The sequence below is a fragment of the Abrus precatorius genome, unplaced genomic scaffold (assembly GCF_003935025.1).
Source record: "Abrus precatorius isolate BTA unplaced genomic scaffold, Abrus_2018 Scaffold4, whole genome shotgun sequence".
Lineage (NCBI taxonomy): Eukaryota > Viridiplantae > Streptophyta > Magnoliopsida > Fabales > Fabaceae > Abrus > Abrus precatorius.
In genome coordinates this window covers 13773102-13797837 of record NW_020874384.1, presented here as the reverse complement: position 1 = coordinate 13797837, position 24736 = coordinate 13773102, and the positions used below count along the sequence as shown (strand labels likewise).

The window sequence follows — 24736 nt, the reverse complement described above, 5'->3', positions numbered from 1 at the left end:
TGAGCGACAACTTAAGCTAGCCGTTGTGGATGATGAGCAATGAGAGGAGGGGGAGAAGGAGGTATTAGCCTTGGAGATGGAGGAGCATCCTAGTGGAGAGCTGAAGTGTTCTACTCTTGGTTGTTATCAGGTTTAGGAAGTTGAATTTCAGCAAAGAACTATAACAATAAAAGGAAAAATCAAGGGAGTTGCATTGGTAATTTTGGTTGACAGTGGAGCTTCTCATAATTTCATTTTAATGAAGATTGTGGAGCCCTTAGGGTTAGAGTGTGGGAACAGTGCAAAGGTGGGAGTCAGATTAGGAGATGAGAACTGAAAAAAGGTGCAAGGAAGGTGTAGTGGAGTAGTAGTTGACTTGGAAGACTTGGAAATATACATAAATTCTTATGTGTTTGATATAAAAGAGACTGACTGAATTTTGGGTGTGGAATGGTTGGCCACATTGGGAGAAGTTACTACTAATTAGGGGCAGCAAATCATGAAATTTGAATGGGATGAAAAAAGTGTTGAATTGAAGGGTGAGTCTATTCTTGGAGGAAGAAAGGATTCTTTCTTCAACTTTATAAATCAAGAAGAGCAGGAAGTTGAGCGGTTAGTCTACCTCCATGATCATGAGTTGGGGGTGAAACTAGAAGAAGTGTTAATTTGATAAACAATAGATATAGTATCTTGGTCATATAACTTCAGCAAAAGGAGTGGCCATGGATCCTGAGAAAGTTTAGGGGTTATGGATTGGCCAATTCCTATGTTTATAAGAGGAGTTAGAGGCTTATTTGGACTAATAGGATATTATACAAAGTTTATTAAATATTATGACAAAGTTGCCAAACCTTTAACATACCTTACTAAGAAAGGAGACTTTCAACGGGGAAAAGCAACTCAAGTAGTTTTTGATGAGTTGAAGAAAATTATTACAAAAGCTCTAGTTTTGAGGTTTTCAAATTTTATTAGAGTTTGTAATCGAGTGTGACATAAATGAAAAAGGTTTGGGAGCAGTTTTGATGCAGGAAGGTAAACTTTTAGCCTGTTTTAGTAAATCTTTTTCTAATAAAAACTCAATTAAGTCTGCATATCATAAAAAACTCAAGGCATTGGTCTTGACAATTCAACACCGGAGACCTTATTTATTTGAAAATCATTTTAAAGATTTTTCTTATTAGAGAAGTTTGAGGCATTTGTTGCAGCAACGAATCACGACTCGAGACCAACAATTATTGACTTACAAAATTGTTAGAATATGACTTTGAAGTGTTGGATTTTGAGAAAATACAAGAAGAAATCCAACAAGATCCTTTTATGTAGAAGATGCTTTCAGATTTATAACAGCATCCTTCTTTTAGACCTGAGTTTTCTCTACATTATAGAGTTGTTCCCTAGTGATTAATCAAGTGGAAAGGACAATCTACTGAAGATGCTACTTTGGGAAACATTCAATTTCTAGATATTAGTCTCGAGGACAATGTTTCAATTGATGAGTAAGGTGGCAATGTTAGGCCCCATGAGTCTAAGTGGACAAGGCCAATCTAATTTAGTCATTGGATTTCAAAAACATATATCAAGAGGGCTTATTTATTTTTTTTAATGTTTTTTAAAAAATAAATTCTTAAAATAATATTTTTTAAAAATATATTCCGGTCTTTTTTGTCATGTCAAGAGCTGTTTCGCATACTGTCTGAATAATTTTTATTTTTATTTTTTAAATGCTATTTCGCCTACTGCAGAGACGAAACTTACAGAATTGCGCCATGTGTCATGATCTAGATTAATTTACGAAAGTGGTTAAAAAAAAGAAAAAAATTATATTTTAATATTTAATTAAAATTTATTAAAAATAGAAAATTATAAAATTTAAGAATAAAAAATTATATAATTTTTAATTAACTTAATTATCAACTACAAATATATTAAAATGTATATTAAAATTATATTATGTATACTGTATGACGCTAAAAAAAATACTTGATAATAAAATTATAATTTAAAAGTAATTGTTTTAAAGTGTGAGTCACATTTTTTTTTCTTTTTTCAAATTAATTTGTAAGTTAGGTGTGATATTTAAAAATCTTAATAATTTATATAATAAATATGTATTTTTTATTTTTTTTTATAGATATTTAAACTAAGGTTAACAAATTCTTAACACTATATTTTTTAATATATTTGTAATTATTAATTAATTTAATTAAAAATTATCTAAATTTTAATAATTTATTCTTAAATTAAATATGATTTTTTTTAATACATTTTAATTAAATATTTAATTTTTTTAATTAAATATGTTTTGTCCAAATAATGGATGAATGACGTGACAAAAAAAAATTCCAGATAAAAAATATATTTTTAAAAATTACCATTTTAAGAATTTTTTTAAAAAAATATTAAAATAATAAATCAGCCCCATTGATATAATTATAAACATATTTAATTTAAGAAAAAAATAACTATAAAAAAAATAATAAAAATATATATTTATTATATAAATCACACCTAATTTACAAAACTAGTTTGAAAAAAGAAAAAAAATATGGTTCACACTTTAAAATAATTATTTTTAAATTTATAATTTTATTAGCAGATATTTTTTTTAACGCCATACAATATACATAGTATAATTTTAATATATATTTTTAATATATTTGTAGTTGTTAATTAAGTTAATTAAAAATTATATAATTTTTTTATTCTTAAATTTTATAATTTTCTATTTTTAATAAATTTTAATATAATATTAAAATATAAATTTTTTTAACCAATTTCGTAAATTAATTCAGATAATGACACATGACACAATTTTATGAAATTTGTCTCTGTAGTAGGCGAAACTCACTAGATGATGACACATGGTGCATTCTGATAGTTTCGTCTATGTTGAAATGAAATAATATTTAAAAATTAAAAAAATATATATTTCGTCAATACAGATTGCAAAACAGCTTTTGATGTAACAAAAAAGATCATAGATAAAGAATATTTTTTTTAAAAATATTATTTTAAGATTTTTTTTAAAAAAACATAAAAAAAATAAATAAGTCTATCAAGAGAAATAAGAAGGAGCATAATGAAAATTAGAGAGAAATTAGTTAGAGAGAGCATGTAACATTTGATATAATGTAGAAAAGAAAGTAAACAAATCAATTATGCTTTTTGTATATTAGTAGTGAATAATGGTGCCAATAGAAGCTTTTTTCTTCTTTAGATATTACAAAATTGATTATACAATATTTTTCTTTGTAAATAATATAGTTAATATTTTTGACTTAATTTCGAACAGAATATATATAATTTTTGTAACACTATCATGAATATTTTAAAAAATTAAGAAATAATAATTTTTTATAAAAGACTATAATATTAAATATTATTAATGTATTAAAATTGGTGATATTATGTTATTTTTATAAAAAATTTACTTTACATATATTTTTATTCTGTGTCATTAAATACATTAGAAATATGTTTATGAAATCATATTAAATAAAAAGATCAAGCATTAATTATCTCAAAACTATAAAAATTATTTAATACTCTTTTTGTTTAATGATTAAAAGAATATACATAATAATTAAAATGATTATTAAACTATTCAAACATATTTAATACGTTTTATTAAATAAAAATATTTTATAAAAATGAAAAAAGAGAATTTAAAATTATTCCGGAATTCCTTAAATTCCCATAATTTTTTATGTGAATAAACATTAACTAGGGTGGAAACTTTTTTAACCGCAGTTAAGTTCATTTATGAAGTAACACTGGGTACGAACGTTTCACTTTCTCCCAGCTAGAATCCCAATAATGCCACCACAATCCCAACGTACAAACATGAGTCAGTGAGGGTAAAATCGTCATTCAATCACCAAAACCCCGCTCCCAAAATCCCATTCCGAAGTGTACACTACACTACACTAGAGCAAAATGCAAAATCATTTTCTTTTTTAGTTTTTTCGTTGAAAGCGAAAAATTCGTTTCATGCAAACAAAAGCAGGACCCAAAATTCACTCTCTCTCACACTCCTTCACGCACTCTAATTTCTTCATTTTCTTGTTTTCTTTCTCATTCTCTCTCACGCGCTCTCACCAGTGAGAAATTGATTTTCCTTCAACCAGGTATTCGTTTCTGTGTCTCGGTTGTTCTGCATTTTGGAGTTCCATGCAAAAGCGCTTCGCTCTCTTTCGCGTTACAGTGCCGATTCCGTGACTTGCTCACCCGTTTTGCTTTGCATTTTCTTGTACATTTTTAGGGCTTAGGGTTTTGCGTTCACCTGAGTTAGTCGCTTGAATTCCTCGCGGTTTCTTGTTTCTGAGGTAAGAAACAGGTAGAAGAATCGTATGTGTTGTGTGTTTATTTTTGTTCTATTTGTGGTTAGATTTTACTTTGACTAGCTATATTTCCCTGAAGCTCTTCATTCTGGGAAAAAATTTGAAGCCATTGTTCATTCTCTCTCTCTGTTGTGTTGAACTTCTCGTCAAGCTCTTCCTTCTTATTTCATTTTGAAGTTTCGAGTTTATCTAACATTTTGAAATGGAAAGGTTGGTTAAGTGAGCTTTGTTTTCGTTTAATTTATTTTTTTGATTATAGATTGGTAGGAGGGAGCTGAGATAAATGATGAAACGCTTGCATGCTTTTGGTTAGTGTTGGTAGAGGAGTTCATTGTTGACTGAGTTATCTCGAGGAGTGGTTACTGAATTTATGTGTGTAAAGGCAATTAATGCCCTAATTGAGGAGTAATCTTGTTTTCAGGGGATAATTACTAAAATTAATAATGCAGCCGTGGTTGTAAATTATTAACATCTTCAACTACAAAATTATAAATATGCCTTTGTGTGGTCTGGTATAGACTCACAGTTCAGCGTAATCTCTCTGTTCTTCAAGTTCCTTGATGGGAATTGGTTGAGGAATGACTTTGACATTGTCTGAACTGGTTGTTTTGCATGGGAGTGCTCTTAAGGTGGTAGGACTTCCAAGTAATAATGGAAGCATTGCTGCTTGGATAGGGTACATGACTAGTTGATTTTTAAAAGATTTATTTTTGGTAAACAATATGCGATATCTAGTAATCCCTTCAGACATTCTTGGTGGTTAACTTTTATTGGGCATGCCTGATGTATTCTTTCTCTGCTGTCTCTACAGACTTGTTTTATTTGAATGATTCTGTGAAATTGTGCATAAAGGGCAAAAATGCTATAAATGTTTCCTTAAAGTTATACTGGGTTACCTTTCTAGTAGTTTCCTGTTCCATTGATTGTTTATTTTCCTTTCCTCTATAATTCTGTTGAAATTTGTGAGGTTTACAAAAATAACCATAACTTTGACTTAACTATCTGCAGGCATTGTGATTTACCATGGAAGTAATGGAGGATAATCCTCCCTCAAGTGTTTTAGATGGGATTGTTGTTGGCATCAAATTTGGTATGGCTACACGCCAGGAAATTGTAAGCACAAAATACATTCATTTTTTCCATTAAACTGTATGTCTGCTAAATGCTAATCTGTAGAGAAGTTGAGGTCTGTTATTTTCAGTCAGCTTATGGAACATCATTTCTTTATGAATTAACTGAAATGAGATAACTTTGTATCAGTTTTGGACAATGTTATGGTCAATGCCAAGGATGAAGGATGGCATGCTTGGATTTTAGGAAATAGTTGCTAGTTTTTTCGTTTGTAGTGTTTTCTTCTGGGTTCTTTAAGGACTTTGTTTGGAGTAATATTTATTTTGTTTTTGACATTTGTTGAAATTTATTTATGCCATTGCTAATGTATGGTCTAATTTTATTTATTTATTTATTTATTTTGGTTTTGATTCATTTTTATGTAAAAACCACTTTTTTAATCAAAAGTTCTGTAAGATTTTAAATTCAATCTTTTGAATGCAAAATGAAGCTATGGCTTATTCAATGTTTATTTGGTTTTGATCAATTTGTTGGGAAATTTTCTGCTTTTGCCCTTTAATAGTGTACAGCATCAATTAGTGACTCTTCAATTAGTCATGCTAGTCAGCTGTCAAATCCGTTCCTTGGGCTGCCCCTTGAATTTGGCAGATGTGAATCTTGTGGTACTTCTGAAGCAGGAAAATGTGAAGGTTTGTTATTTGCTCATGGTATGTACTGATTTTTAAATGGAAAAACTATGTATTTCAAATAAAGTAATTTGATATTACTTTTCAGGTCACTTTGGATATATTGAGCTACCAGTTCCAATATATCATCCTAGTCATGTTAGTGAATTGAAACGAATGCTGAGCCTGGTTTGCTTAAACTGCTTAAAAATGAAGAAAACCAAGGTATTGCCCATATGGAATATGAACATGAGATTTTTCATTTTTTTTGTGTCTATATAACTTGTTTGAACTAATTCATAATACAAGTTGTAGTAGGAGTTTTTAGTGGTGTTTTGATCTTTAACCTATTTGTTTGATTTGAAAGGCTCCAGAAAGGCCATATGTCTTGTGATAAATTTTTATTTTCCATCTTCTCTTTCTGTTGTCATCCCAAAAAAAAATAAAAATCATGTACTATTATATGTTTCACATGGTAAAAAGCTTTTAAAATCTAATTTCTTAAATGTTGATTAACTAGTCTCATTTTCAATTGTGAATCATAGACTTACAATTGTTATCCCTTTTCCATGTTCTTTTTTCTCAGTCAGTTCTATGTAATTTAACACTATTTTATTGATACACTACAATCTTTCTAACCTATATGACTGTCAGAAACAAAAGCACAACATATATTAGATAAGGGAAGGGATCCATTTACACTAGGGGTAATTCTTGAACACTTACCCACTTACTAACTTTTTATAGAATGTTAATTTAATAAATCTAACAGTTGTGTCAAGTGTCAAGTGATACTATGTTGGTTATAATGTCTACTAAGTTTTAAATAAATTAAACCTTCATAGGCATGTAAGTTTTAGTTAGACATTTACTTCTATTCGAAAAAGTAAGTTTTGCATTAAAATAAGGTTATTTAATTGTATTAACTAGTTTTTATAATTCATTGAGTAATTAATTTCAATATCAATTTGCTACCTAAACTTGTTTTTAGGTAATATTGCATAATATTTCTTTGCTGATAATCCTTTTGTAGCACTTGAAAATTAAAATAAATCTGTTGTGTACAAGTTTGTCACATTTTTTTTTTTATAAAAAGAAATATTTAAATTGTTTGTAATTCAATCATGCTGAATGTTGATAATTAAAGTACGTCTTACAGTTGTTAAATTGTTTATAGATATTTTTTGACTTGACACTTAAAGAAATGCTATGAATAATAATGCTAATGTATATTTGGGTTGTTATATATATATATATATATATATATATATATATATTTATTTATAATTTTTTTGTATTAATATAGATTCTCTAAATGGTTGTTTGAATCATATTCTTTCAATTACGTAAAATAATTATGAAACAAATTTGTACTATTAAGTTGGTTATTGAATGTGCAAATATGTTATTAATATATTCTTTTTGACAAATTTATTTATGGTATAGGGTTTAAAAGGTAGTTTTAATTTTATGTTAGTTAAAGTAGCTTATCTTTGTAATCAGAAATTTATTTTATTTTAGATACTGAATTTTGTCAAAAGCTTAAACAAACACATTAAAAATTTGAAAAATGATTCATGTTTCAAAATAAAATTGTTGTTCATATAAATAAAGGTTGAAAATTGAAATAAATGGGTTCATAAGGGTGAGTGGGAAACCAAAAACAAAAAAAGAATGTTATGATTGAGGTTGTATGTACAATAGAAACTATGACTTGATTACTTTAGATCCTTTAGGAAACTTTTAAATTACTTAAAGTATTACAATTTTGTTGTTTAGGTCATATTCTCCCCCCGCCTCCCTCCTCCCTCCTCCTGGTCTCATGTTGAAGATAAGACTTCCTGTATAAGATTTACTGATTTTCTTGTCTTAATTTTTATAATAGTCTTGCCATCATGCATTTTCTGTGTTAGATTTAATACAAGAATTCAACCTCATCTTATACCATTTTGTGTGGTTGATCTTACTGGCTCACGACCTATCAGTTTGCAGCTTCAAGCAGTGGTTTGGCACAGAGATTATTATCTTCTTGTTGTCAGGTTAGTAGGAACAAATTGCATAATTTTCTTTTGCAATCCAAATTATGTGGAATTGTGGATGTCCCATCCTTAATAAAAATTCGTTCATTGCCTAGATTCATGATATTTATTTCTTCCTTTTAGGAAGTTAATGCTGCTCAAGTGTCTATTCGGGAGTGTAAAACAAGTGATGGTGCTTGTTACCTGGCATTGAAGGTATCCAAGTCCAAGATGCATGCTGGATTTTGGAGTTTTCTCGAAAAATATGGCTATCGATATGAGGGTGATCACACTCGAGCCTTACTTCCTTGTGAGGTTTGGTTTCAACTAACCTCCCTAATTACTTTATTGCTTGAAATGGCAAGTTTATTTTACTTGTATGTGTATATGTTGCTCAATTTACTATATCTTTGTAATTTACTATATCCTCTATTTTACTAGGCCTCTTTATGTTTATTCTTTTTCCTCTCGTTTTCTCTATCTCTTCTCTCCTGCTACGTGTCAGTTTATTATTTCTTTAAAATGTCATGTGGCAATGTTTGCATAGACAGCCTTCAAAGAGAGACATTGATCTTCTTATAGTTGCATTTTTGGTTTTGGCATTATTTTGCCCTGTGGCATCATGTTCTCTGTCAGACCAAGAAACCAAGCTATTTATGATTTGTATTTGTAATTGAGAAAGGCTATAAATGAAGCACGAAAAATCTACTGTACCACAGAGCAAAGCTCCATAGATTGGTTCACAGCCTTCTTATGAAGCACGGACACCTGTGTTGTTAAAGTGTCTTAGTGTCGGACATGTTTCTATCACATACACCTCCTGACATGTTTGACACATGTTCAACACTCCTTAATAGGTGTCCAATTAAGAAATTTTTTTTAATCAGTGGACACTTGAGTTGACACCTCTATATGAATGGACACACTAATATTATGGAAAAAAAAATTATTTTTTTTCACTTTTAAAAAAGTCAGTTTAAAAAATATTTTTTTCTTGTTTCATTACACCGATAGAAATTTCATTTGCATTTTCTAAATGATTGAAATTTCTACTCCTAAAATGTTTATGATTGGGTGTTACCTTGTTCTATCATTGAGTGTTTCAGGCTAATAGTTGTGTGCTTTTGCTTGTCAAATTATCTAACAGGTGATGGAAATTATCAAGAGAATTCCAATAGAGACAAAAAAAAAGCTTGCTGAAAAAGGATATTTTCCTCAAGATGGATATATTTTGAAGTTTCTTCCTGTACCACCAAATTGTTTGTCTGTGCCTGTAGTTTCTGATGGCATCAGTGTCATGTCTTCGGTGAGCAAATGAAAATGTTATTATATCAGAGAATGTCTCACACGTGCAACAAGTAGTTAGTTCTGTTCTCTATTATGGTTAATTCTATTTTCTGCTATTGGTATCTTTGTTATCAAAATCTGTTGCAGCAACAGAGTAACTGCTTATGTCTGTTGCACTGGACTTGATAACAGATATTGGATTCTGAACTATAATTACACACACAAGTTTAAGAACTCCATTCCAAGTTCATTATGTGAAATGAATTGCAGAGATTATTGAAACTCTCGATTTTCTTTCGCTTTCTCGCTTGAGCAACACTGCTTTGATTTCATCCTTGCCATAGTGCATTGGTAACCTATATTTATTTGTTGCTTTGCAGGATCCTTCCATAACAATTCTCCGAAAATTGCTTAGAAAGGTTGAAATCATAAAAAATTCTAGGTCTGGCGAACCAAACTTTGAGTCCCATCACGTGGAAGCAAATGACTTACAGTCAGTGGTTGATCAGTATCTTCAAGTTAGGGGTACTTCTAAGGCAACACGTGATATAGAAACACGTTTTGGGGTCAATAAAGAGCTTAATGAATCATCGACAAAAGCATGGCTTGAGAAAATGCGAACTTTATTTATAAGAAAGGGTTCAGGTTTTTCTTCCCGGAATGTGATAACTGGTGATGGTTATAAGAGGATAGATGAAGTAGGAATACCAGTTGAAGTTGCCCAACGGATAACATTTGAGGAGAGAGTTAACGTGCATAACCAAAGTTATTTGCAGAAGTTAGTTGATGAAAGTTTGTGCCTTACCTACAAGGAAGGTGTGTCAACTTATTCACTCAGGGAGGGCTCAAAGGGACATATATATCTTAAGCCTGGTCAGACAGTGCATCGGAGAATTATGGATGGGGATATTGTCTTCATTAACAGACCTCCTACTACACACAAACACTCGTTACAAGCACTTAATGTCTACATCCATGATGACCACACTGTGAAAATAAATCCTCTAATTTGTGGACCCCTTGGTGCTGATTTTGATGGTGACTGTGTCCACCTGTTTTATCCACAGTCACTTGCTGCTAAAGCTGAAGTAGTGGAACTATTTTCTGTAGAGAATCAGCTGCTCAGCTCTCACAGTGGTAATTTGAACCTGCAATTAACCACAGATTCATTGTTGTCACTGAAGATTTTGGTCAAGCGATGTTTCTTTGATAGAGCAGCAGCTAATCAATTGGCGATGTTTCTTTCACTGCCTTTGCCACGGCCTGCTTTGCTCAAGACCAGTTCTGGTGATTCTTACTGGACTTCCATCCAAATGTTGCAGTGTACTTTGCCTTTGTCTTTTGATTGCACTGGGGGCCGGTACTTGATTAGGCAGAGTGAAATGTTAGAATTTGATTTCAACAGGGAAGTTCTGCCTGCAACGATAAATGAAATAGCAGCCTCAATTTTCTTTGGGAAAGGTCCAAAGGAGGCACTAAAATTTTTTGATGTAATGCAGCCCTTTTTGATGGAAAGCTTATTTGCTGACGGGTTTAGTGTTGGCCTGCAAGATTTTTCAATATCCAGGGCAGTAAAAAGAATTATAGATAGAAGCATTGGGAAGGTTTCTTCTCTGTTGTATCAGCTGAGGTCCATTTACAATGAGCTGGTGGCACAGCAACTGGAGAAGCACATTCGTGATGTTGAAATTCCTGTTGTTACTTTTGCTCTGAAGTCAACTAAGCTAGGTGATTTGATTGACTCAAAGAGTAAATCAGCTCTTGACAAGGTGGTCCAACAGATTGGGTTTTTAGGGCAGCAACTTTTTGAAAGGGGAAGGTTCTATTCCAAGGGATTGGTTGAAGACGTTGCATCCCATTTTCATGTGAAATGTTGTTATGATGGGGATGGATATCCCTCTGCTGAGTATGGGTTACTCAAAGGGTGTTTTTATCATGGTTTGGATCCATATGAAGAGATGGTGCATTCAATTTCAACAAGAGAAATAATTGTGCGCTCTTCTAGGGGATTATCTGAACCAGGAACTCTGTTTAAGAATTTGATGGCCATCCTTCGGGATGTTGTGATTTGTTATGATGGAACTGTAAGAAATGTTTGTAGTAATTCCATTATCCAATTTGAGTATGGGATACAAGCTGGTGATAAAACTGAGCACTTATTCCCTGCTGGTGAGCCTGTAGGCGTCTTAGCTGCAACTTCTATGTCAAATCCTGCTTATAAGGCTGTCCTTGATGCTACTCCTAGTAGCAATTCTTCATGGGAGTTGATGAAGGTAGTTATTTCTTCCATGTGAATGATGGACATCTGTTTTTCTATTCTCAATAGTTGATTTTTCCTTAAAATTTTTATTTATGCATTTATCTTCAGGAAATATTACTCTGCAAGGTCAATTTTAGAAATGAACCGATTGATCGCCGTGTAATTTTGTATTTGAATGACTGTGATTGTGGAAGGAGTTATTGCCGTGAAAATGCTGCGTATTTAGTTAAAAATCAATTGAGAAAAGTCAGTCTCAAAGATGCAGCAGTAGAGTTCATCATTGAGTAAGTTGCCTCTTTTCGTATTATACATTTTAACTCTATTCTTCTAGTTAAGAAAATTTTCTTGTTGCTTACAAGGCATGGACCAACCATGCATAGTCTTTGTCAATGGTTTTAGTTGCACTCATGCCTGTCAATATGTGCTTGCCTGCATAACTAGTGTAGTTATGCATCTTGCTATGCCTGGATACTATGGAATATTATTTGTCTGTGCTGTCAACGTTGCAAGTTCTCTCGTAGTGCTGCATGATGTTATGGATTTTGCTGCCCTCATAATCCCAAGTACACTGGGGATTATTAGGATGCAGAATTGGATGGGATCACTAGGGAAACTTGGAAAATGGTGGGATAGTTAAGTTTGGGGAGCCCTATTGAAGGATTTGCATATGTGCAAGGATTAAGATAGTCCTGAAATATTTTCAGTTTTCATGAAAATATAAGTTAATTTGTCTATATTACTTTTCATATCTGTAATTTTATCTCATTTTACGAAGGGAGGAGGTATTAGAAGAAATGGATAAAGTTGGAAAAAGTATGCCTTCATGCTTTTATACAGTGACAATTGACAACAAACCGAAACCTTTAAGGTGACAATGATTTTGAAATGGTGGAAGTAATTGTATCAAATGAAAAAAGAGTTTTGTATATACAACTAGGGGCAGCAAGATACCTTTTGGAACAGAAAATCGTATATAAATCAAGGAACACTAGAGATGCAGCAAGAGTGCAGCCCTGCTGCTCAATCTCCCCTCATGTAAGGAGTATCAACTTTCTTCAATCAGGCTTGAGAAATTGCCAAAGAAGCCATGTTTCTTCTATTTTGAAACTGCTAGTTATGATTGCTGATGTGGCAGACATGATATAATTTTGGTTTACACTGTTTGAATATTTAGTTATTTATTGTGTTGGGGAGGATATTAAGTGCTCTTATGCACTTTGCCTGATCTCATGTTTATCTATTACTAATTTTGTTAAGGGTAAAAGAGTTTGCATTATTCATGTAAGTTGTGATATTTTACATTATTGAAAAAGGCATTGATGTGTAAATCTTTTGGGGCTCCTGTTTCATATCTGCAGATACCAACCACAGCGAAGTCATGTGGCAAGTACTAAAATTGATGCAGGCCTTGTTGGTCATATATATCTGGATGAGGTTATTTTTATCCACTTTGAGCATATTTTAATGTCACTACCTACTTGAACATTTTTCATGGGAAGTATACTGAATTTTTTCCCTCCCCTATATGAAGCTTAATGAACTAACACGACTGAAAATTTTTGCATGCATTTGGAATTTTACTCTGATATGGAGGTGGAATGTTCTTTTGAGGAACTATTTTTTATTATTTTATTAGAAGATAATAAACTGAAATTAGCATATTTAGTGAATTTTTACATCAACTTTATTTTTGTCTTGTTGAATTATAAAGATATATAATTTCTTATTTTTAAAATGTTATGATCTGTTTAAATTTGAATGTGTATGCTGGTTGAGTGTTTAAATTCTAAGTTTTTTAGTAGTTAATTTATGTTTTTTTTTTGTGCTAGTAATTCTCTTGTTGAATATCAGAAGTCAAATAAAAACTAATGTTTTTTAGTACACTAGACTAGAGCCTTATATGCTTGTCAAATCTGCTTGAATATACAATATAATAAATGCACTGATAACAGTTGTAACAAATTGTTCAATAACTTAGGGCTATGTAGTTGTTCTGAGGAGTAAAATATTTTATAAGTTCATTCATGCTTTATTGTGTTTGAGTAGGTTTTGATGTCCAGTTAGCCTAACCTTTAAACTAAACCTACCTTAGGCTTTACAAGACATGTATGAGTGAGTAACTATATGTGTAAGAACTTTTGGAGGCTTTGAGCCCTTGTTTAATTTTGTCTTAGATGTGCTTACAAATAACATACAAAAGATTATCTTTTGGTGCATTCTGTTTGCAGATGAAAATGAAATAGTGTTGGACTGTTGGTCGAGGATCTGAAAGAGACTAATGTTAAATTGGAGTTACGGAGAGAGACTGTAGAATCTAAGGGTTTTCCCTTGAGTAGAAGTAAGACAAAGTATATGCATTGTAGGTTTAGCAAAAAATAAAATGAGGATCATGCGTTGAAAGTTAAGCTTGGAAATGATATTATACCACAAGTTTTCAATTTCAGTTACTTGGGATTGATTATACAAAATGATGGAGAAATTGATGAAGATGTTAATCACAAAATACAAGCTGGGTGGTTAAAATAGGGAAAAACCAACTATCCTATACGGTAATGAATGTTGGGCCTTAAAGGAACTACATGAGAAAAAAGTAAGAGTGGCAGAAATGAGAATGCTAAGGTGAATAAGTGGACACACGAGAAAAGACATGATACAAAATGATAGAATATGAAAGAATATTAAATTAGCACCTACAGTGAAAAAGATGATTAAAAATTGTCCAAGTTGGTTTCGTTATATGCAGAGAGAAGACCTTTAGAGGTGTGAGTACGGAGAGTGGATTACATAACTCTTAGTCTGGTAAAGAGAAGTCTAAGGAGACCTGACAAAATTTTAGACGAAGTTATTAAAAGAGACATTTTAAAAATTTGGTTTTTGATCGAGTTCAATGGCATCATGTGATCCATGTAACCGACCTCACCTAGTGAGATAAGGCTTGATTGTTATTGTATTGTTGTTGTTAACATGAGTTTACCAGTGTTTTGAAGGTGTGAATTAGGGGTTTAATCTTACCTTAAGCTACTGCCTACTTGCAAATGAGGTAGAGATTGATGAGGATGTAAAAATAGACTAGTGTAGTGAATGTTGGGTAATAGTGCCAACAAGAGCTAAATATAATTGGTGATTTTGTGAATGTTGTGTTGGATGAGTAGATTTGTAAGAATTGACAAGATTAAGAAAAAAGTGTTTGGTTGAAATTGAGGAGGATGAAGAAACATTGGTATTTCCTTCCCCCTTTTCAAATTAAAAAAATCCCCAATTGAATGCAATTTACCACACTTCTATCTACTGTGCAACACCCACACTGTGATTAGCAACATTGTTTTGTTTGTTTCCTTGACATTTTTTGTATATTTTGCTTAACAACTCTGACCGTTTGTTGTTAATTATGAATGTGTTGTGAACTGAGATTTTGTTTTTTGTTTTATTTAGCTTTTTTATGTATATATAATATATGGAATAGGATCTTCTTACACTAGTGTAAGTTTAAAATCGTTATATGTAAATTAAATGAAAGGCTCAGATCGAGTGTAAGAATTTTTAGATTTGCACTAGTGTGAGAAAATCTTTTCCAATACTATTTAATCTGTGTATAAAAATTTTAAATAGCGGCTATCTTGCTACATGCAATCCTACTATAGTGTTTTGGGAGTTGGCTGCTATGTGCCACTATCTAATCTGAGTTTGATAATGATTATAATGCTTCCATGTTTGAAAAGGCCTGGTTGTTTTTGCATTATTTTTATAATTATAGTTACTATTATTGTTTTACTGATTTTTCTAACCTGTGTTAAATTGCACATGATACGAAGTAAGAACTCAATAAATAGTCAGCTATTATTGGAAATTGTAGCATTTAATAGTATCAATGTATTGAATCACTCTGAATTATATAATTTTCAATAAAAACTTACTATATATATAAAGATTCTTATTATGTATAATTTTGCACAGGTTAGGAAAACCATTATTTTATTATGTTTTAAATAACTAACAATAACCTTTTTGAACAGATGATGTTAGAAGAGCTGAAGATCAATATGGATGACATTTTCCAAAAATGTCAAGAAAAACTAAATTCCTTTACTAGGAAAAAGAGTCTTAATCAAGTCCTCAAGAAGACTGAATTGTGGTTTAGGTTAATCTTCAGTGCTTTCCTTATGCATATGATAGGCTACCTTCCATTATTAATTGTTTATGCTTCCCTGAAGTAATTTGTTGCTTGGATTATGATTTTAGATGGCATGGGTATTTGTAAAGAAAAGTCGGTCTTGTTCTTTTAAAAATTCTGTTAACTACTTCTGTTTGTTTGATTAATTGGTTTTTTTTTATATTATTCTTCTTTTATTTAACTTTCTCTTGCAGATTTTTTTTGGATTAAAATCAATTTCAGAATACCGTAAAAGTTACCATTACTAATATACAATTGATAGAATATGATTACATGAAGATGGCCACTGAACGCCCTTAGTCTTCGTATTATAATAGAAATAGAAGCTTTGTTAGAAAGGAATGGGAGAAAATTTGATGAGAGGATCAGAAATTCAAAATTCTCCTAATCAGAAAAAGGTAACATAAAAGACAGACTGGAACATTAAAACATAGTACATCACAAAGCTATCCATTCTCTATACAAGCTTGAAATGGGGACACCTTGAAGAGGGCAGACAATCTTATCCCATTATAAGTGAAGCATCAAAGTACTCAATCTTGGTTGTTTATAGGATATAAGCTCTTTTATATTTTGTTGATCTTACTCAAGTGATTTTGCACTTGTGTCTGAGAGTTAAAGCTTGGTGTTATAACTAGGAATTAATCCCATGATTGTAAGTTATCATCATGTTCAAGGAATGATTATGGCTGTGTTTGGTAAAAGTAAAACTTGCTGAAAACTTGTAGGTTGTAAGCTAGCTGAAAGCTTGTAACTTATAGTTGTGAGTTGTGACTAATTGAATTAGAGTTGTTTGGTAAAACTAGCTGAAATGTGTTGAATGTGACTAGAAAGACATGTAATACTATATTGATATAATATTAGGATTAAATGCGACCCATTTTATTTATTTATTATCAACAGTTCAATTAAATATTAGCTGAAATGTGTTTTTGGACAGGTCACTATGTGCCGTTGTCTGGGATTGATAACTATGCCGATCTTCATTTCTTAACTTCTTTCCCTGTGTATTAAATTTTTTCATCCAGAAAAGGAAGATAAAAGCTTTTTTTATATGCATTGCTTTTTTGTGTAATTGTAGTCACATGCTTTGTCTTCTGACTTTATGGCAGTTTAAATGTTAGTCTATCACTTTCTGATCAATGTTCCTTCTTGACAGTGAGTCTTGCTCATTTCTGCATGCTTCTGCACCATGTTTAAAGTTCATTTGGCTAGATGATAGTGATAATGATTTAGACAGAATTGCAAACACCATGGCTGACAAAATCTGCCCTGTTCTGTTAGAAACAATAATCCAAGGTATTTTCTTTACTAGTTTTTTAATGGAAGTGCTATAATTTTAATATCATTACATTAATATGTATTGTTTGGTAGGGAGGGTGGAAAAAGAGAAAAATGATACTTAGAGTAATGTGGGATTTAATTGATATTCTGATGTAATACTACACACTAATTTAATGCTCCTATAGCCCATTATATTTGCGCTATTAGGTCAAGTGTTAGTATAATCCAGAACAACTCATCCACTATATGAAGAAGACTGCACATCCTAATATTCTCTTTTAAATTAAAGCTTATGCAGCTTAAGGTCATTACCAGTAGTAAACCTCAAACAGAAAACATTAACCAAAATCTGAAACAAGTTGGCCCTTTTCAAATAATTAACTTATGCAACTAGTACTTCCCTGAATAATAAAATCTTGGCAGTGTCCTTGGCAGATAGCTCTTATAAGTCAGAAATTATGTTCTTGACCATTCTCCTCAAGCAATGAAGTAGGATTGGTCATATTCACTATCAGAAACACCTCACTGACCTTCAAAGAATGCAAAAATCTGTTGATGCAGGACTTGTCATGTACTCAAATGCATTAGTCCATATTTGTCCTTTTCACATACTAATGTGTCAAAATCTAGATTGTCATTGACTTTTGTTATCTTTTTGGATGTGATTTGCTTTCCAACTTTGTTTTTTGTAGTTCATATTCATTGGCCATCAGTTTCTATTTTTGGTCTATTGATGTTCTGTTACATTCATAATCACAATACATTAATTACTTGCATGTACTCACTTCAGTAATATTTTTATTTTACTCAAATAAATAGGAGACCCTCGTATTAACTCTGCAAGTATAATCTGGGTTAGTCCAGACACAAACACATGGGTCCGAAACCCTTATAAATCTTCCAACGGTGAATTGGCACTAGACGTCATTCTCGAGAAAGAAGCTGTTAAACAAAGTGGTGATGCTTGGAGGATTGTACTTGATTCTTGCCTTCCTGTTCTTCATTTGATTGATACCAGGCGTTCCATCCCTTATTCTATTCAGCAAATTCAGGAATTACTAGGGATATCATGTACTTTTGATCAAGCAATTCAGGTAAATTTCTGACACACACACATGCTTCTGGTTCAAAGTGTCTATGAAAACAAACTGGATTTAATTTCCTCTCTTTCAATTACTGTCTATGCTGCTTGTTTCCTCATTCTTTCATCTTCAAAAGTGTGTATAGTTTCCTTGAATGTACCTGACCAGTTGTCGTACGCATAGTCATCAGTGACTTTAGAGTTGGCTGCTTATGGTATGGTGCTTAAATTTAATGGAAGAGCATTTTTCTGGTTCTGCTAGCTTTCTTTATCTTAATACATGTAGCAGTGTAATTGATAACTCTAAAAATTTCAAGCTTGAAGCTCATAGTTGTAATTATTTTTATAAAAAATAAGAGTTTTTGGTATATTTGTCCTAGTCTTATTTAGAACTGAATGTAACTGTTGACTAGTAGTGATAGGATACTAGTGCATAAAGATGCATATGCTGCTTTTTTAAAAAGATATTTGGGTTTTAGTTTTTGAGATTTAAAGTTTCAAGGATTTGAGTTTATTAAAATGCTTGAATAAATAGTTTCTGCTTCCTTCAGCTTTCAAATATTTTTGGTTCTTCATCTTTCTTCGTTGTGGGTTCTCATCAAGGACACACATCATTGAAAGGTGTCTATTTTTACTATGGAGCAAACAAAATTTTTGGTATTATAGGAGATGACTGGGTTCTTCTTCTATTCTAGAGAAATTTTTATGGTTGTTGGATATAGATGTTGTGACAGAGAAACTAAGGAAGAGTTTGCTTGTTATTTTTGTGTTTACCTTCAGTTGATATGCTTTGATTTGTAATTAAAAAAATGCCATATTATTATTATATTGTTTCTTTTTTTAAAGATTTTGCGAGGGTAATGGCAAAAAATAGGTCCTGTCATTTTCACAATTTTCCTTTGTGAATTCTTGTAAACTTGAAATAATGTGAACAAGATTGTGTTTTTGTAATTATTAAGGAAAACATATACTGAAAAATAAAACAAACGCCACTTAAGATCTTATGGCCCTGTGGTGTGTGTAATTTTTATGTCCTCTGATGTGTGCTGGAGTGTGATGTTCATATCCTTGAGGTCTCTAAGTTGGATTTGGGATATGGTTCAAATTTTGGCCTTGCTTTGCTCTTCTACTCATGGTTGCTTCATGGAATGCCATCAGCATGTATCTTCTGAGATATTGGGAAAGACTTGCTGCATGCTTAGACCTGCACTCTATTGTATGTAATCTGATGTTTGTTTCAGAAGTTTTCATATCTTTCCATCAGGACTTAGGTGTCCTTATTTTTCTGTACTGAATTTTTTCTTTATAAAGAAAAATTGTGAAGGATATCATCAATTATCGAGTCTTGTCTGATGAAAGTCTCTTGATCATGAAGTTTCCCACCTTTTCCTCCTCTCATCCTTTTGTGACTTCCTGCAGCGTCTTGCAGCATCTGTGAAAATGGTGGCAAAAGGTGTTCTTAGAGAGCATCTCATTCTGTTAGCAAGTAGCATGACTTGTGGTGGGATTTTGGTTGGCTTTAATACAGGTGGATATAAAGCACTGGCTCGCCAATTGAATATTCAAGTACCATTCACAGATGCAACACTCTTTGTAAGTTGCTGTGTTACTAGTAATCTTGAGATGTATCAGGTGATTATTTTCTTACTTTGTGTGTGTGATTATGCAGACACCTAAAAAATGTTTTGAGCGAGCTGCTGAGAAATGCCATACTGACTCTTTATCAAGCATAGTTGCTTCCTGTTCCTGGGGTAAACATGTGGCAGTTGGTACAGGATCAAATTTTGACATCCTATGGGATGCAAACGAGGTGTTTGATTATACTCAGATTTAATATTGGAGTTGACTTTATAAGACTTTTATATCTGTAGTGTAAACATTATTTGAATATTGACATTTTCTTTTGCAGATAAATTCAAAGGAGATTGAAGGGATGGATGTTTACAATTTTCTTCACATGGTCAAAAGCCTTTCCAATGGGGAAGAAGAAAACATTGCTTGTTTGGGTGAAGACATTGATGATTTGCTTGAAGAAAATTTGGGCATATCTCCACAGCATACAACTGGTTTTGATGCTATCTTTGAAGAGAATATTGAACTACTGAATGATTCAACATCCAATAGTTGGGATGCAAATACAAACCAGACTGAGACAAAAACCAATGAGTGGTCAGCTTGGGGAGGTAACGAAGCTGATAAAGATGGAGGATCTGGAAAAGTCCAAGAGGATTCTTGGAGCTCTCATGGACGGAAAGCTGATTTCACCCAAGAGGACTCTTCCAGGTCCAGTGCTTGGGATTCTAAAACAACCAATCAGACCCAAACAAAATTAAATGAATGGTCAGCTTGGGGAGGTAACAAAACTGATGAAGATGGAGGATCTGGAAAAGTCCAAGAGGATTCCTCGAGCTCACAAAAGAAGAAAACTGATGTTATCCAAGAAGACCCCTCTAGGTCCAGTGCTTGGGATGTGCAAGATCAGATGAAATCTAATTCCAATGATTGGTCTTCTTGGGCTAGGAATAAAGTTGAAATAAAAGACAGTGAAAGAACCCAAAATGATTCTTGGAGCTCCCTTAAGCAAAAAGCTGATGTTACCCAAGGAGACTCTTCTAGTTCTGGCGCTTGGGATGCAAACATAACAGACCAGACCAAAACAAAATCAAATGAATGGTCTGACTGGGGAGGAAAGAAATCTAATTCACCAGATGGTGGAGCCCAAAGAGTCCAAGAGGATTCCTGGAGTTCCCGTAAGTGGAAAGCTAATGTTACCCAAGAAGACCCATCTAGGTCCAGTGCTTGGGATGTGAAAGATCAGACAAAAGCAAATTCCAGTGATTGGTCTTCTTGGGCTAGAGATAAACGTGAAATAAAAGATGGTGGGTCAGAAATAGGCCAAGAGGATTCTTGGGGCTCTGTTAAGCGGAAAGCTGAACCAAAGGTTGGAGCTGATGTTATGCAAGAAGACTCTTTTAGATCCAATGCTTGGGAGCAAAATTCTGACAATGTGAAGGTGACTCGGAGCAATGAAATTGATTTAAATTGGGATGCTAAATTGCCAGTTGGCAGTAGCTCGTGGGGTAAACCCAAGTCCCCAGAAAATCAAGCTTGGGATTCCCATAATCAGTCAAATCAAGCTGCAAGTTCACAGGGATGGGACTCCCAAATTTCTTCAGCTAATCCTGACAGTGACAAAGGTTTTCAGTGGGGAAAACAAAGAGATTCATTCAAGAAAAATCGTTTTGAAGGTTCACAAGGTTGGGGTTCAAATACTGGTGATAGGAGAAATAGGAATCGCCCGCCTAGAGCACCTGGACCAAGATTGGACATGTACTCATCTGAGGAACAGGATGTTCTGAAGGATATTGAAAACATTATGCAGTCTATCAGGCGAATCATGCAACAACAAGGGTAAGTTCCCATGGCAGTAAATGATAACTCTAATATAATTACTTTACAAGGCTGGTAAAAATCATATCTATTTTCCATTTTGTACGATTGAAATGTCTTCCCTATGCCCAGGTTAATCTGAGCCTTTTTAATTGTCACTCATTTTACCTACACTGAATTGCAAGTTGTATAATTTGAAACTGCAGAAGGTGTAATTCCTGCCATTTTAGGAACCCTTAACTGTGGTCAACAGTTTTTCTCCTTGCCACCAGCATTTTCTGGAAGTTATTTTTGGTTTACCTTTAGCTATATAGCTATTATTACTTCAATTTTTCCTCCTGATAAATGCTTCCATTATTAGTCAATTTTGGCTTTTGTTCCCTTTTGATGTACTCTGTAGCCTAGCCTTCGAAGATTTCCTTCTTATGTGTTCCCTCTGCTTCTATGAATTTTGTATTATAAGCTGGAGCATTTTTTTCAATTTTTATAATGAATTCCTGTTGAAGGTACAATGATGGGGACCCACTGGCTGCTGAAGATCAACATTTTGTACTTGAGAATGTCTTTGAACACCACCCAGATAAAGAAACCAAAATGGGTGCAGGAATTGATCATGTCATGGTATCCACCAAATCTGTTTCCTTGCCTCTTATCTTTCATTTACAGTTGTGATGGATGTCATTACAGGTCTCCTAGATAAGTTAGTTTCTTTCCATTACATAGTACATTTTGTACAGAATGATGGTATATTTTGGCGTTCTGTTGAGACTTGAATATATTCTCTGTTTTCCTGTATTTAATGTGGGGACGACTACTTGTAACAACAGGTTAGCAGGCACAGCAATTTTCAGGAAAGCAGGTGCTTTTATGTGGTTTTGAAGGATGGTCGAAAAGAAGACTTTTCATACCGCAAGTGCTTGGACAACTTAATAAAGAAGAAGTATCCAGATGTTGCTGAATCATTCATTGGCAAATATTTTCGGAAACCCCGTGGAAGGGGGGACCAGACTGCAACTCCAGCAGTGGAGCAGATCACAACACCAGGGCAGGCTGAAAATACAACACCAGTGGGTGACCAGACCCCAACTCCTGGGCCTATGGAAACAAATGAGTAGATTAGAGTTGTGTACATAATATTGTACAGAAAATGAGCAGATGAGGCCACTGAATAGTTTGTTACAGCTGACCAATTTTCCTGCAGGGAACGGTGTTTCCCTTTCCCTTGACTGTTACATGGTAACTTTTTTAGCATGTGAACGATGATATCACACTTGGGCAGATAATATTTTGTCGATTGAATGATGACAGCACATGATGTACCTATCAAACTTCACTCTGCCCACCATTTTATCTAACCTTCAACCTCATCCAGCTTTCAGACATTAACTAGACCACTGGTACCAGAATGGCTACCTTCTGATTATAGTTTCATGAATCAGATAGTGGCTGGTATTCTGTTGATTAGGTTTCTAGGCACCTCGAGTTGTAAACTGATAAATTTTCTCGGTTTTGGTTTTCTCCTTTCTCATCTTTGTAATACAAAGCCCAAATACAGTGGTTTTTTTAGTGGTCTTGCACAAAGTCCTATGAAGTATTAATTTCCATTTCATTGGTTTGGTCTTCTAACCACAATTCGAATGCTTTTATGCTTTTTTATGCAGTTTGAGTGTGACAATTTGTAGTTAGGCCTGAGTGGTTAGTGCAAAACTAGGCTGGGCAGATACTTTTTATTTTCTTTGAATTTTGGGGTATGATTTTAACCACAAAACTACTGTGTACTCTTCTGAGACGGGTACGTTTGGATGGAGAAAAACGAGTGGAATTTACATTTTAAGTACAGGGAGGAAAATGAAGGATTGTAATTCAGAAGAAATTCTTGTTAGGGATTGTACTTGCACATATTTGAATAGGGTACTATACTAAGCATTTTTATATTCGTATTTTTAAAAAAATTATACTCGAACATGTGCTGGTGCACGTAACAACTTTAATTTTCATTCTTAGATATCTATGCTTGAACTTGTTAGTTGTATTTGAGCTAAATAAAAATATTATTTTATACTTTAATTATAAGATATATTAAATGATGTATTTAACTAAACTTAAATTATATATATTAATATTATTTTTGTGTGTGTGTGTGTATATAATGATTTTTAGGGTTAAAATAAAATAATAATAATAATATGCAATGCTATTTGTATAATTTAAAGTTAGAATGGTTAAATATATGTAACAGTGGGCTTAGATTTGCATAAAACCAATCATATCCATTTTATACTATTATTATATTAAAAAATAATTAAATTTATAATAATTAATATAAAATTATATTTAGATATATTTTAATGAGTTAATGATATAATTTTTTATACTCTAGTATTAAAATTAAATTTATATTTTCTATTTTGCATCATTTATCTACTATTCAAATTAATTATATTGATTGAATTTTAAATTATTTTATTTTATTTTTTAATCAGTTTAAAATTAGTTGTAAATTTTATATTTGGTTTAAAACTAATTTTAAATATGACTTTAGTTGAAACCAGTTTTAAATTTAATATTTTATATTAAGTTAGTTTTAAATCTAATTTTTGTTTAATTTAATTTTAAATTTATTTTTTTAAAAAAATTAGTTTTTAATACATTTGCAAGTTTAGTTTTTAAGGAACAACTAATTTGTTGTACTAGACCACTGCATTAAATTAGTGCATTTAAAAAAAGTAATATTTATTAATTATTATACTTTATAAAAGGTTTTTATAAAATATTTATTATTTTTTTAATTTATTTTTAATAAATAGAGTCGATGATGAAACTTTAAATTAAAACATATTAAAATAGATATTAATAATAATAAAAATATTATATTATAATATTTTAAAAAATAAATTAAATATAAAAAAATAATAGTAATTAATTAAAAATATTTATTATATTTTTATACTTTAATATAAGAAATATATTTTAAAAATTATTATTTTAAATATTTAAACTTAATTATAAAAATTAAGGTTAATAAAAAATATTAATCATAAAGTTTTGTAAAATATAAAAAAATGTTATTTATAAAATATAGTGCTAAAATCTAATTAATGAGGATATGATATAATTTTTTTATGCAAAATATGACTTTAGATAATTGAAAAATACATTTTAGAAAGTAAATTTAAAACACTGTGATAAA

General features: G+C 32.0%; 1 protein-coding gene across 1 annotated transcript; it reads left to right on the top strand.

Moving 5' to 3' along the window:
• Nucleotides 1–4226: 4226 nt before the first annotated feature.
• Nucleotides 4227–23505, top strand: LOC113865473 (DNA-directed RNA polymerase V subunit 1). The gene is made up of 18 exons (XM_027500049.1): nucleotides 4227–4304; nucleotides 5328–5432; nucleotides 5953–6079; nucleotides 6165–6280; nucleotides 8041–8094; nucleotides 8218–8388; nucleotides 9221–9379; nucleotides 9741–11633; nucleotides 11729–11904; nucleotides 12979–13054; nucleotides 15634–15758; nucleotides 16951–17090; nucleotides 17895–18169; nucleotides 19576–19749; nucleotides 19826–19966; nucleotides 20066–21567; nucleotides 22053–22167; nucleotides 22374–23505. Exons 2-18 carry the CDS (start codon nucleotides 5343–5345, stop codon nucleotides 22659–22661), a joined length of 5622 nt encoding a protein of 1873 aa, XP_027355850.1. The 5' UTR covers nucleotides 4227–4304; nucleotides 5328–5342; the 3' UTR covers nucleotides 22662–23505.
• The last annotated feature ends 1231 nt before the right edge of the window (nucleotides 23506–24736 follow it).